The sequence below is a fragment of the Haemaphysalis longicornis genome, unplaced genomic scaffold, assembly GCF_048455015.1.
Source record: "Haemaphysalis longicornis isolate Haplotype H1 unplaced genomic scaffold, Haemaphysalis longicornis Haplotype H1 scaffold_5, whole genome shotgun sequence".
Classification (NCBI taxonomy): Eukaryota; Metazoa; Arthropoda; class Arachnida; order Ixodida; family Ixodidae; genus Haemaphysalis; species Haemaphysalis longicornis.
Window position 1 is genome coordinate 65,555,933 of NW_027526385.1, and position 13,980 is coordinate 65,569,912.

Consider the following 13,980-nt stretch of genomic DNA (forward strand, 5'->3'; position numbering starts at 1 on the left):
TACTTTTGGTAACAATGCAGAAGAACTGTTATCAATTCCGTTTGCATCGATGAAATAAATCCCCGCAGGGCGAATCATACTGTTAAACGGGCACACAGCATGACAAAAGTTTTCCGCTCGTACCAATGTACTTAAATTCCCGCAAACCGTAGTATTATGCCTCTTTGGTAGAGCGATTCCAAAACGGTGGTCTAAAGAAAGTCACTCGTCACCGAATGTGTTATTTAAGACTCCTGCTTGACGCGCAAAAGCATGCCGAATACTTATAAGCCCATTTTTGCACTCCCCAGCAGCCAGTGAATCGCGGAGAAGTGGGAGATGTATAAGCAAGACGTTAAAATAAAAGCCATAGAGAGGTCTAGCTGTATAAAATATGAGGAAAATAGAAAAGAAAACCTTTTGCGAGCGAACCTACAAAAGTTGATTGCGTTAGAGAACAAAAATCCAGGAATGTTCAAAGGCGACCTAGGGCAGATTAAGCACAAACTCGAAGTCATTGACCAAGACCGCTATCGCGGAGCGCTAGTACGCGCGAGGGCGGAACATTGGACGTTCGGGGAGGCACCCACAAAACGGGCGTTAGGAATATAAAAGACGCAACCCCGCGGAATATGATTAAAAAATAGAAACCAACGGTTATGTAACTTCGGAAAAAGAGGAAGTGGGGCGCGCATTTTTCGATTACTATAAGGCAGTGTTCGCTTTCAGAGAAACCGACTTAGAAAAATACAAGCGAGATTTTATCGGTGCGTTGCCACGCTTGGATGACGAAACAAAGGAATGGCTCGAACAACCATTCTCGGTCGAGGAAGTTAAGTGTGCCATCGAAACCTGAATCCGGGCAAGTCACCGGGTCCTGACGGGCTTAGTGCGGCGTTCTATAAACATCTGAAATCTTTTATATCTCCCGTTCTTGCCGACATATACAATCAAGGCTACGAAATTGAAGCGCTTCCTCCATCTTTTTCTACCTCCCATACAATGCTAATTCCGTAAACAGACGACAGGCAAAAATTACGGGATGTTAAAGCATACCGACTAATCTCGCTGACAAACGCTGATTACAACATTTTTATGAAGGTTCTGGGGAAAAGGTTACAAATGGTAATCCAGAAAATTGTAGGTCCACATCAGACGTGTGGCATCAGGGGTCGTAACATATTTACGAATATCCACAAGGCGAGGTGCGTACTGGAATGTTGCGATGCAATGGGCTCGGGCGTGGCGATTCTCCAGCTCGACCTGGAGAAAGCCTTTGACTGCTTCTCCCACAAGATCCTGTTTTATGTTTTCGAGCACATCAACCTTGGTTCTGTCATTGTACGGGGAGTGGCGATGGCGTACCGGAACTGCACTACACGGTTGATAGCGAATAAGGAATTGGGAGCGGTCATCGAGGTGCAACATTCGTTGCGCCAGGGCTGCCCCCTAAGCCCTTTATTGTTTTGTGTATACATAGAAGAGCTGTGCCTGAGCATCATTCATAATGGAAAAATAAGCGGATTTAAATTACAGGAGACGGAGGTCAAACTTCTCGCCTATGCTGACGATATTGCCGTTCTTTGCTCGAACAAAGAAAGCGTGATGTTCGCCGTGGAAACAGTGAAGCATTTTGGGGAGGTCACGGGGAGTCTGGTAAATTGGGGAAAATGCCTGGGGTTTTGGCGCGGTGAATGGAAGCCAACGCCAGCGATCTTTGCTAATGTAGCTTGGGTAACCACCCCAGTAAAGTACTTGGGAGCCCCTCTGCAATACTATCGTGACAGTGAGCCCTACTGGCGGGGGCAGGTGCAATCACTGAAAGAGAAAGCGGAAAAAATGAAAGCAACTGGGCTGTCAGTGTTCGCGAGAGCCACGACTTGTAATCTTTTCCTCGTGGCAAAGCTTTGGTTCGTTAGGCAAGTGCTGCATTGTTCGCGTTTGAATGTCCAGAAGCTGCATCGCGTATTTGCTGTTTTTGTGTGGGGTTCCACGTGGGAAAGGAGCAGTAGGACGAATTTGTTTCGGCGAATCCGTGACGGCGGATTAGGAATGACTCATCTGTTTGTACGCAACTCGTAAATCGATTTTTGTTTCTACGCAATGTACAGGACCCTTTTCTACGCACTGTAATGCAAGTTCGGTTAATGCGTGCTTTGCCAGAATTTGTGGTTTCTTGAAGTTGCATGCCAGGTGGTGTCCATAGATATTTAAAGAAATTGTTTTGTCATTCCGATTTTTATCAACGCGTTTTTGGATGCAATATCTGGCCAGTGTAACTAGGAAAAAATTATATAAGGATGTATGTGACGTAGTCTTCCCAGTGCCACTGTATAGAGCTCTGTACAGCAATGGTCCAGAACAAGATGTGTTAAAAAGAGTCAAGGGAATGGAAGTGTCACCTGGGGCAAAGACTTTCTTTTTTAAATTGCACACGGGTACACTTTCAGTCGCTACTTGGATGAATGAAAGGGGGCTCTCGGTTCCATGGGGAACCGACTGCCCCATTTGCAAACAACCCGAAACTGTGGAGCATGTTTTTCTTCATTGTTGGGCCGCAGTGTTCCTTTGGGATGTCCTCCAACGGTCACTCCAGAAAGATTTTCCACTTAGCCCACACGGTATTTGTTTTTTGTGCATTGATAGAGAGGACGGTGTACCATTTGACAGTGTCATGTTGTTAGGTCTACACAGCATTTGGCGTACTCGCATGGCTTGGCTGCATTGCGATGTCGACGCGCGACCAACGAGACAGTATTTTAGGGAAAGTGTGTCACAGTTTGTTGAAGTTCAGAGAGCGAAGAACTCTCCACCAGAGTGGTTGTCTAAAATTAAACCCCTGACTACGCTTAGAGAATTTTAAATCATAACACCGGCCCTGGGGGGCATGGTGGCATTACTGTGATTTTTTTTCTTTGTCATTGTACCTGGTACCTTGTGTTGCTGTCTGAGATGGGCAATAAAGAAAAAAAAAGGGTTGTGGCGCAGTGGTTATGATACCCGCCTGTTGATGTGTTGTAGTAGACCCAGGTTCGATTCTCCGTAGGGTTGCGTGTATGTGCTTATGTTCACCTTGTGTGTCTTGTATGATGTAACATGTGTTAGAGCATTCGTCACGGGGTGCTGGCGTTGGCCTGGCAATGCAAGCGAAAAAAAAGTATAAAATCAAGTTTGGCCGAGTGGTTTTTTTTCGTTTTTTTTTTTGTGAAAAGCAACAAGGCCGCTAATTTGAGGGGCCGTATGATTTGGGGGCCGCTTCGTAAGCGGGAATAGATTAGCATACGGTCCGCGTAGAAAAATTACGGCCAGATGCCCGCCGAACACACGGCCCCGGTGTTTAGGTGGCCCTCAATTTAGGTGGCCCTCAAGAGGGCCGCGTAAAGACCGGGCCGCGTGTTCGGTGGCCGCATGTTTGGTGGGCCGCTATCGCTCGAGGCCACCTGAACCGCCGCTTTATACGCGGCTTTAAATTGACGCAGCAGCCCGCCTGCATGCGGGTCGGATAACCAGGAGTTGACTAAGAGTCCAGAGGATCAGATAATTGATTTTTAATGTAAAAGCAGCTGTGTGATTGTATTTCAGCTAAACTCGTTTCTCATGGTGAAACGCTTAAAAATAATACTAAGTGGCTTCTGGCTAAGTGCATTCGCTCCCTGTTATATCCACCCTATCTACCACCCCAGATCAAACAGATTATCAAGCTGCGTTTATTGGATTTTTATTACCCAATCTGATGAATGCCTGGATGTAGCTAAGATTTATGCGGAAGTACAAGGGTCACAAAATGTTTCCCCAAAATGTTCTTACAACAATCACATCTCCGGTATATTTGTGTGATTTACACACTTTTCAATTTCAATGGCTGCAGAACTGACATTCCCTTTCCCTTTGAAACTTTTTTTGCTTTTACTACCCCCCCCCCCACACACACACACACAAACACGCGCACTGGTATGCCTCAGGCTCTGCAAGTTTTGTGTAAACAAATAAGAATAAATCGCTTGATCTAGCCTCTAGGCTTGGCCAATTCTTACGAGGCTCTTCGCCAAGGTGCTTCCTCGTAATGGTTATACGGTCTGTGATTGAGCAGAAACGCCATTTGTTCCAGGTCTCATCGCCATACGATAAGAGGTACCCACTGTCCAACGCTACTGGAAGGGCGTCTGTTTTTCGAGCGTCATCCCAAAGACCACTTCTGACATTTGACTGCTGTTTCTGCTTGAATAGTTGCAGTTTAATATCGGAGCGTAAAGCGATACTACTTGTATTGCTTTTCTATGACGATGTATAAGCACTGGCGCCAGTCACCATTCCTCACTTTTTCTCGCAGACAGCCTTCCGTTACAGCTCAGTGAGTACTGTATGCAATTGGAAAGGCTTGTTCCAGTGTTCAGATAGGTAAGCATGTCATTTGTATTTGTGTTTTACATTCGCGTTGCGAGTATTTCTGCGGCTTAAACATGTTGAACATACGTCGGCTTTGTAACGAATACAAGCCTACGTACACGTTCTCTCAATCAAATCGAGATATCCTACTTACACATGTCATCCACATACATTGGCTGCTAAACGGTGTCAAAGGCTATGCGGAAAACGAAGCCATATGGGGTAGTGACGGTGAACCAAGTGAGGCGAATTTCTTTACAACCTGGTTCCTTCAAGCATTCGCTGCGTCTGATTACACCCATCAAAAAGTCTACGACACTCACTGACAGCTTCAAAAATTTTTCCGATGTTTTACGTCCAATCTTGTAACTATATTTGCCCCATTCCCGTCACTGCGCTTTGGCTTTTTATAAGTTAGAAAAATATAATATGCCAAGTTTTGATGATACAAAGCCGTGTAAAAGCAATAAATTCCAACTTTGCTACACACTTGACCATCTCGTGACTGCGTATTGTCTGTTAAGATAACCGCACGTCAGTGACTTACCCGAAAACGTCCCCATATTCTTTAAGCCACCGGTCGAAACTTTCAAACTGGGTCTGAAAAAAAACGGCCAGGGCACAACAATAGAAAACGAAATTTTATTTCATAAATACAGTGAACTCCCGCTATGACGGCTCGAGAAGACCACGCTAGGTTGTTCGTCTTATAAATGCCGTCCCGAAAAAAAAAATCGCCAGCACGCAAAGGGGCATGCAAATATCTTGCTTCGAGACGGTGTACGATGTAGACTTACAATGGAGAAAAAAGACAAAACTTATTTTTTTGAGTGTGCAACTTGATATAAAACTCTCTGCAAGTGCTCTTGCCTGGTTTTATCAGGTCCAAGCGTCCACTGAGAGCGTGCATACGCTACCTCAAGCGACTACGCAACAGAGACAGAGAGGGAACTATCCTTGCATTTTCGGCGGTGACGCGGTGGGACTCGCCACGTGAACCGGCGTGAACTCACATGCTCCCGGTCAGGAATGGCATTGGTCTGGAAAGCTGCTACGTTCGCGAACAGGAAGTCTCCGTGGTCATTTTTTTTTACTTTTTTATCCTCCTACCTATGCGCTTCATTCCTACAGAGCAGAGCGATTACCAAACTGGCGCTCGCCCTTTTTTTCCTTGCTTTGACGCTGGCTCCCCTGGTTGAAGAGGGGAGAAGTGGTAGCCTTATACACGTCTTTTTTCTTTCTCCCTCCTTTTCTACGCGGAACCGCCAAGACTGCCCCGTTCGCTACCCAGGATCGCCAGCACTGCTGGTCACCCCAAAAGCTGTTTCTTTTAACCGAAGAGTACGTGCACGGCAATTCGTTTTAATCCGATTTTTTTGCATTGGATCTATGGAAAACTAAACAAACGTTCCCGCGTTGTTTGGCATAATGGAGAATTCCTCTTAACCGAGTTCGTCTTAACTGGACTCATGGTATTGTTCTTATGACAAACCTGCTGTGTTCCAAAGTGCGGCATTAGTAGTAGGATACATTACGACACTCCTAACCACTTCTTCACCAAAATTTCCCAAGCCTGGCTTGAGAATGTACACGTGTTATATTTTTCTCATAATTCGGTAGAAAATAATATTACGGGTTTTTGATTACGCAATGCAACTGCGAAGCATTAGAGTTATATCCTAGCTGGTAAATACGGCGCTCCATGTTCTCCTCCTCACCGTAACCCACGTAATGACAGCAGACGCGACGATTGTAGCTTTCACAACTTCACTGCGACCTAAATAATCCAGAGACGTAAATGAAACTCCGAGTAATATGGAAACCTGCGATATGTGGGGAACCCGCGTAATGTGGGAACCCGCGTAATGTGTGGGAACCTGCGTAATGTGGGAAACTTCTGCTAAAACTGCGTGACGCACGACCTTCAACAGACTTACGTCAAGCTTCGAACACAACTGCCCCGCTGTTAGAAAAATATCCACCTGTTTCAAGATGGCATCTGCGTGGCCGTTGACGAGGCTCTGTAGTGGTGGCACTGGGATCCCGGTGCCTTCAAAAGCCCTGAAGCATTTCTTCCGTTGTCTGCCGAGAACAGAAAAAAGCGTTAGGGCAAAAATGGCAGACTCACCTGTCCCTTCATTTCGTAGGAGTCTTCCGGAAATATTTACAGGACCTTTATTGCAGGTCCCTTTGTAATTAAGTATCTCCCACCGACCTCCCCCTCTCGCAGGGGACCTTGATGGTAGAGCGGAAAGATTGATTTCCGCATCGCTGACGCTGTGCACTTCTTACGCGCTCTTCGTAGCATCTACCAACAGGTAATGCCTTGCAGGGTCTACACTGTAAAATGGTTTACACAATTAAGGGGCATTTTCGTTGTCTCTCTTATCCTTACAATCTAGAACTTCCTTTTACAGGCTGTCATAACTAACACCCGAACACCCCAGCAAGAACAAGCTGTTTTACAAGCTGTTTTATCTTTCACTACGCCCTTTACACGGGTGTGTTTTGGGTTTTCACTACAATTTAAGGGAGTTAATTACATTTAAAATCAACTTTAACGGCGAAATTTATTTCACTCAGTGAGAATTTTTAACTAATAACTTTGGATGAGCGCAGTGCATTGTTAGAACTGTCAGCATAGCCTTAGCTGTGGGAAAACTAGAATATGAGCTCTAATCGGTTACCTCGGCATTCCAGTGTATTAGTATTTCCAAAAATACCTTAATATGTGGCCTAAACCAGTTTTCTGTTGCCAATTTTGTTTTCATGTCATGCTACAGTTATCAAAACGGTGTGCGTTAGTATTCGTGTTGATAGCCAAAGCAGGCTTGAAAACTTAAAATATTTGGCTCCTTCATTATCTCTCCCCTTCTTTCTGGAAACGAAGTGTGATTGCCTTGATGGTGAACGATTAGATACTTCTCTTCTAATGGCATATAAATACCCCTCAACGTTCTCTGAGCAAACATATCCCACTTACAATAAAAAAATTGGCTTGATGCTTGATTATAATTCAGTGCTTTAAGGGTCTCTGCAACACTTCCTATAAACACTCTCACCCTTTTCTTCGCGTTCTGAAGCATTCTGGAAGCTATAGTTGTATTGGATTGGATTGGATTGGAAATCCTTTTAGCAGCCATAAGCACTTTCACAGGTGATTTACGGTAAGAACGATCCTCACTGCTTTGCCCACTCGTCAAGATTCACTTCGTGGAGAGGCGTGAATTTTTTTTATCTCTGAGTGACACTGAGTGATTTGCCATTCGCAGCAGATCCGGCTTTCGTTTCTGCTTTGCTTTTGTGCCGATTTTTCTAAAACAGCTATCGAATGCGATTATTGCTTCAAACAAAAGGATGCCAGCCAAGAGCCGCTACACCGTTCTAACGACGTAATTTGGGCGCTCGAGGAACGCCACCAAGACCGGGAGAGAAAGACAGAGATAAAAAAAATTCACGCATCTCCACGAAGTGAATCCTGGCGAGTGGGCGAAGCAGTGAGGATCGTTCTTACTGTAAATCACCCGTGAGAGTGCCTATGGCTGCTAAAACGATTTCCAATTTAATCCAATCCAATAAAACTCAATTTAATCCAATCCAATCCAATCCTTTTCAATTCAGTCCCGTCCAATCCAACGCTCCTCGCGCATGCGCAGCACGGCTCTCCAGGAGCACTCTCTCTCTCTCTCTCCGCCTCTCTCTAACCTTTGTGAACCTTTCATTTCGTTCTTTTTAACCATTTGTGAACCTGTTGTTGACAGATGTTTCTATTTACACGGTGCTGTGCTTCTCTCTTCCTCCCCCTCTCTCTCTCTAACCTTTGTGAACCTTTTATTTTGTCCTTGTTAACCTTTCGGGAACATTTTGTTCACACATGTTTCGATTTACACGGTGCTGTGCCGTGAGCAAGGACGCCCGACGGCGGACAAGACTCGGCCTTAAGGTGCTTCGCCCCTAAATATCTTTTAAGCAGGATTACAAGTTCACTAATTGGCATAGAGCCGCAATTATTAGCTGAGGTAGTTTGTGACCTGCTAATCTAAGTACAGGATGGGTTTCCTGGCTACGTTCTGAAACAATTAGGATTTAGAACAAAGTTGCAAAAATGTCTTGGAGGGTCTCTTTAGGTATATTTGTAGCTCGCATGGTACATAATGCGAAACGACTTACCTGATCAGCCACCGCCACAGCAGGGTAACCACGCAGACGCTCAACGCCGCTATCCACGCCCAGTGGCTCAACACCGACGTTGCGGTCATGCTGTTGTCCGCACCAGGTTCTCGCAACGACTGGCGGGTTTCTCACGGACGACTACTTTGCTCGCCTGCACCGCACCGAAAACATGGGGCAGGCAAACTTTCCGGGAATGCAGAAAGTGTACTCGAGCACGTTTATGTCGAAAAACTTTACGCAAGGGCGTTGTCTATGCGTGCTTAACCTTCTCCTGGGGGTGCGTTACGCGCATTGATTATTCAAGACGAGTTTGTAATTGCGTAACCATTTACCACCCACCCGTCACGTTTGCTTGGTGGCACTAAAGGAACACGTCAACACGAATGGCGTGTTTTTCAATTTTTATGTATCCCACTGCATAAGGACGCTAAATTAGCTACATCCTGCCATTTTATTACATCACATCTGTTTTTACAGTATATATTTTAATGCGACAGACTACGGTATCCAGGAGTGCCTATTAGTACCCGTAAAGCCAGACTTGGCTATCAACAATCATATTCAAGGACTCTTGTTTGGCTTCGGTACTTTCGTTCGACTTGTCTTTTTTTTGTCTTTAATGTGGCCTACATTTACACTCTAATGCTAATCAACGTCTTAGCCTAAACACTTCGGCAATTTTCGGCAGACACAAGACAAGACAATTCACAGGCCGACGGACATACACCACCCGATCCGACGGGTTATGGAAATACGGCAATAAACCTTGTTGTATAGATTATTATATTTACAGCGTTGGTTCAGGGTAGTACGCGTGGCACCACCTAAGGAGTAGAGGGGAAAATTAGTTCACATCTTTTTTTCTCTCAACAGCCTGGACCTTGGTACCCTATGGTCGGCAGCCAAGATCGCACGTTGCAAACCCTCTGCCAGCAACACCATTTTAAGGAAAAGGCCTCGGGAATCCTTAAAAACGGAGCATGTGGCCCAGGAACTGCTTAAAGGGGCCCTGAAAGGCATTTTGAGCACACTAAATGAACTAGCGCAACCGTTAGATTGGGTCGTCAACGTCCTCTGTGCCAAGTATTACTCTTTTACGCGCAGCGGAAAGCTCACACTTTTGTTGCAAAGTTTGTCGTTTTTTTCTCACCCTTTCCTTCGTGTTTTTGGACGCCGCCATCTTCACATGTCTACATCATCAATTCCCAGATGTTCGTCATGAGCTAGACATCCTGCTATTGGGCGGCTTTTTCACGCACTTCCGGCAGAGATGAGTCGTCTGCTCAGCGTGGGCTCGCCGGCTGATCTGCCAGCGGAGTGCCGGAGTGCTTGGGCATTTTACGACAAACGAAACAAGTGTGAAACAAACGCTTAACCGTTTGTATTGAATGCAACATGGCCATAACACGACATGGATATTCTCTTACCTGAGTACGTTCCATAAAGAAAGCGTTCAAGCCCCGTGGCACTTCTTTCGTGCAATCGCAGAGAACGCCCTGAGCCGAATGCCCGGGTTTGACGCATACATTTTATTCATCTTCAAAACAATCCAGAGATGCGTTTCTAACGAATACAACGTCACAACATGCGTTGAAAGTCTGAACCACGATTGACAGAGGATGGGTTGCCTCCTGCCCGTCGTAAATTCGGTACTCACCTCGCGCGCGGTTTGCGGGGACGAACAGCAAGTCACTTAACTCTGGCGCACAAGCCGATGGCTTTTAGCCACGCACGCTGCAAATACCCCATGCGAGGTTGAGTCGTGCGTCGCTCGAGAAAGATTATCCAGACCATGGGAAGAACTATCCAACCGCAGAAGCACAACGTCGCATTTCATCGCGAAACAAAGGCGTCCACAACACACACACCATCGCCTCCTGTAATGCCAAACGCATCTCGCACTTCCCAATAGGAGTGGGTGGTACGCCTGCAGTGCCCACATGTCGCGAGGTGGGGCCCCAAGCTGAACCGGGATCACGGAACCGTAACGGACTTCTGGAGCGGTTTGTGCCTTGTTGCCAAGGCAACCGATGTTTGAGATTGTCAAAGAAATGGCGCTCGCTCCACCGCTAGAAAGCTCAGAGCCGCGGCGGAAAATGTTTTGCCAACGTTGCCGCTCTCCACCACGTGTCGCCCCAAGCTGAACTGGTCACATGATTGAAGCGTTTTGTGCACGGGTTCTGTATCGGTTCAAAATGTCTTTTTCACATGCCGCCGCCAGGAATTACCACCGCCGCAAAATAAGACCCAGCACCAGCGGGGCCACATCTGATACGGCGCTTTTTGGATAAACAGTGCGCGGTGCATCAAGGGAACGAGCCCACGACCCTCCCCGTGCGGCTACGAGTTCGCCGCCGATAAAAAGTCATGTGCCGCCAGCAACGTACACCGCGAAGGGGCAAGGCCAGGCCGCCGCATACATGCGGCCAGATTTTTCGTTCGCTTTTCCAGCCTTGAGCGGAGTGCGTGCGGGATTCATGGTATCAACAAAGCTTGCCCGTAGCAGACGACAGTCTGAGCAGCGCAATAGCTGAAGTACGTCACCGCTGCGGAGCGCAGCATCATGGGAGGCAAGGCTCACGCGCCGTCAACAGCGGAGAGTAAGTCGAAAGGAGGAGGAAACTCGGAGCGACGATAATGCGCGGTTTTTGATTTACGATTTCTCAGCTAATACTCATCGCTTTAACAAAATTCTTGCGGGAGGAGATTGCAAATACATTGCTTTATTTCGGTGCATGTACATCAATGCATCGGCGGAAGGTATTTCAGGACCCCTTTAAATGAGAGAAGGGGAAAGTGGGTCAGTGAAAAATTCACCCACACGAATCTGTCGAACAACCAAAATCAAACTAGTGGCGCGGACCTCACCTTATCAATCATGTTTATCACCTGCAAATTTTATTGCTAATTTCTTGTGGAAACAAAGTAGCATTGAGGTTTAAAAGCACGGGTGTGCAGTCTCATTTCTTACACGGTTTACCGCGACCCGAATTTTCTGTGAATTTGAAGATTTCTCACTTCCCTAATACCCGGAAATGTCCGTGCTCATAAAAGAAACGATAATCCATTCTCAAGGGTTCGGCAACAGGTATATGGTGCAAGACTATGCGCTAGTGCCCGTTTACTTGTCTATAAGGAACATGGCAACTCTAGACGAGATAAGCTATTCTATTATCAAAGTCATTCCTTGGCGCCTTTAAAACAAGACGTGATTTAACAGAGCGGAATGGAGGCAGCGTTACCTTATTCGGTAGTATGATAACGTAGAGGTCGATGTTCCAGGCACTGTGTAGCTCTCGTTCTGAACTGCCTCTGTGTGATTACCTTTCGGAAACGGCAGATTCCGCGGTGAGTTTCAAAGCAACTCTGAATTAACACGCGATCAGTTTCGGGTAAACAATAATCTATTTTATGCTCCTCTAATCGTTTAAATAGCCGGTAATACGGTTACTGATGGGTTGTGAAGCAAGCTCGATAGGATCCGTTGTTTCAGATGAAGACCCGGGATTTCGCGTCACTCAAGCGTTATCATTCTTCTTTGCCGAGAGCGTCAGGGTTGCCTCGGTAGATTTATTGCGGCCAATACACCAAGGGCTCTGCCGGAACATGACCAAGTATGAATAAGAAATAACCTTTAATCGGTAGGCGTTTTGCGAGGCGCCGTTTGGCCGTTTCTCTGAGTAAACGTTAAGCTCGTATTGGTAAGAAGCCTCATCACGCCTCACGGTAATAAAGTATTCTTTCCTTAGACGTCTAGCCTTTAAAATCACTGTCGCCGCCTTCCGGGAGGGCCATACAGGCAGATGATAATTGAAAGTGCAAGAAGGCTGCACCAGTTGAGACTTGGCCACTAATGCGAAGCATATTTAGGCCACTTCTCTGTTTAACGAATCTCACGTTAGTTTAGTGGCCATAACGGAATACGGCACCCAAGACAGCGTCTTTTCTTAAACCCGGAGAAAGGCGTATGCATCAAGCCCAACCTCAACTTCGCTTGAGAGAATGACGACACACCAACTATTTTTAAACGCATACCTGCGGATCTTAACTGTTTACTCTTTATTCTTCCTTTAGCACTTTTTTTTCTTTAGGTAAAAATATGTAGTTTTGCCCATCAGCGAAACTTTAAGCAGCTTTTTCTTCGTTTTAGTATTATCATTTCAAGTTATTAACTTGAGGACGATAGGTACAGTCGGGCTCACTATGACCTACACCGCTCATTAGTATTCAGACGATTATATCGTCAAAACAATGACTTTAGGCATATACGTTAGGATAAGGCTTGATTCATTAGGACGTTGCTCTCCTAATGCGCACTTGGTCTTTAACCCCGGGTGCCAGACAAAGGTTGTATAAAGCTGTGAATACTAATGAGCGGTGTAGGTCATAGTGAGCGCGACTGTACGTATACAGACCTTTCTAGTTTCGGGAATTCACTTTCAATTTTTTACGCTTGGTTATTTAGTTAAACACATAACGCCCAGGTTAAGGTAAATCATCGCAACTGTGTTACTTCATTTTCCGTTTTCCAGTGTGTTTTTTCTTCAATGAGGTAAGGCCGCCATATGTGGGGGTCAATAGCCATATTGTTCGACGTTCGGTTTTGTACGGTTATACATTTGTTGTTAGTGTCCCTTTTTATCTGCATAAAGATTAGTTTACAAGGTTATAATCATAAATTTCTTAACTTCCTCAGTTACGCATATCTGCGCAATTGCAATGCACTGCCCTGTTCGCGCGGGGTACACGGGAAACAATGGTTCCTTGTTGAAACTTGCGATGGTGATTATTTGTGACACTCCTACCTACGTACGTCATTACCGTGTGTCCACTAGATGTAGGAAAACTATTCGTTCAGTTTCACAAAGACCTATTTCACGTTTCATTGGGGGATCTTTAAGAATGCTTGAACGTCTCGTCCCTCTCCCTACGAAACTTTCAGCTCTCCCCGAGGCTCGCTCCTTGCTTTGGATTTGAAAGTCCGGAACACGGAGCTGTGATACGTCACTGCCATCCCCATTCCTTCCTTCTTTGCTGCCTTGAACTTGTTGGTTGTCAAAGCGAAAGCTCTCTGAGTAGGACCGATGTCGTCCTATAAAAAACTAACGCATTCCCCATGGAACGGTCTGTCGAATGAAAAGCTGTGATGAGATCTCTGGACACGCGATGCATGCAAGAAACCGGGCTTCCATTGTGTCAATACGGTAACTGGAAATTTGCTAAAAAGGTACGCTTCTACGTAAGATAATACACGCATCGATTATGAAGAAGCAGTACAATAGTATACCTTAGCTTCATAAACCACGTGTCGGTGCACATTTAGACCATTCGTAGATACGTTTACTTAGTGCGCGAAAAATCGTCTTATAAGTTCGCTCTTCGTTTTAGATTTGGGTCTTGAAAGGCTCGATGATCGTATGGACGCGCTTAAAGCGAAGGTTA

At 45.8% G+C, this 13,980-nt stretch overlaps 1 protein-coding gene across 1 annotated transcript in view; it reads right to left on the reverse strand.

Annotated features, from left to right (window-relative positions):
* Positions 1–8,733, reverse strand: part of LOC144138347 (putative cytochrome P450 6a13) — a 33,817-nt gene extending 25,084 nt beyond the window's left edge. The window contains exons 1-3 of the mRNA XM_077670584.1: positions 8,536–8,733; positions 6,348–6,447; positions 4,913–4,965 (exon numbers count right to left, since the gene is read on the reverse strand). Coding sequence (XP_077526710.1) covers positions 4,913–4,965; positions 6,348–6,447; positions 8,536–8,624 — 242 coding nt within the window. The 5' untranslated portion in view covers positions 8,625–8,733. The remainder of the gene's footprint in view (positions 1–4,912; positions 4,966–6,347; positions 6,448–8,535) is intronic.
* Between the last annotated feature and the right edge of the window lie 5,247 nt (positions 8,734–13,980).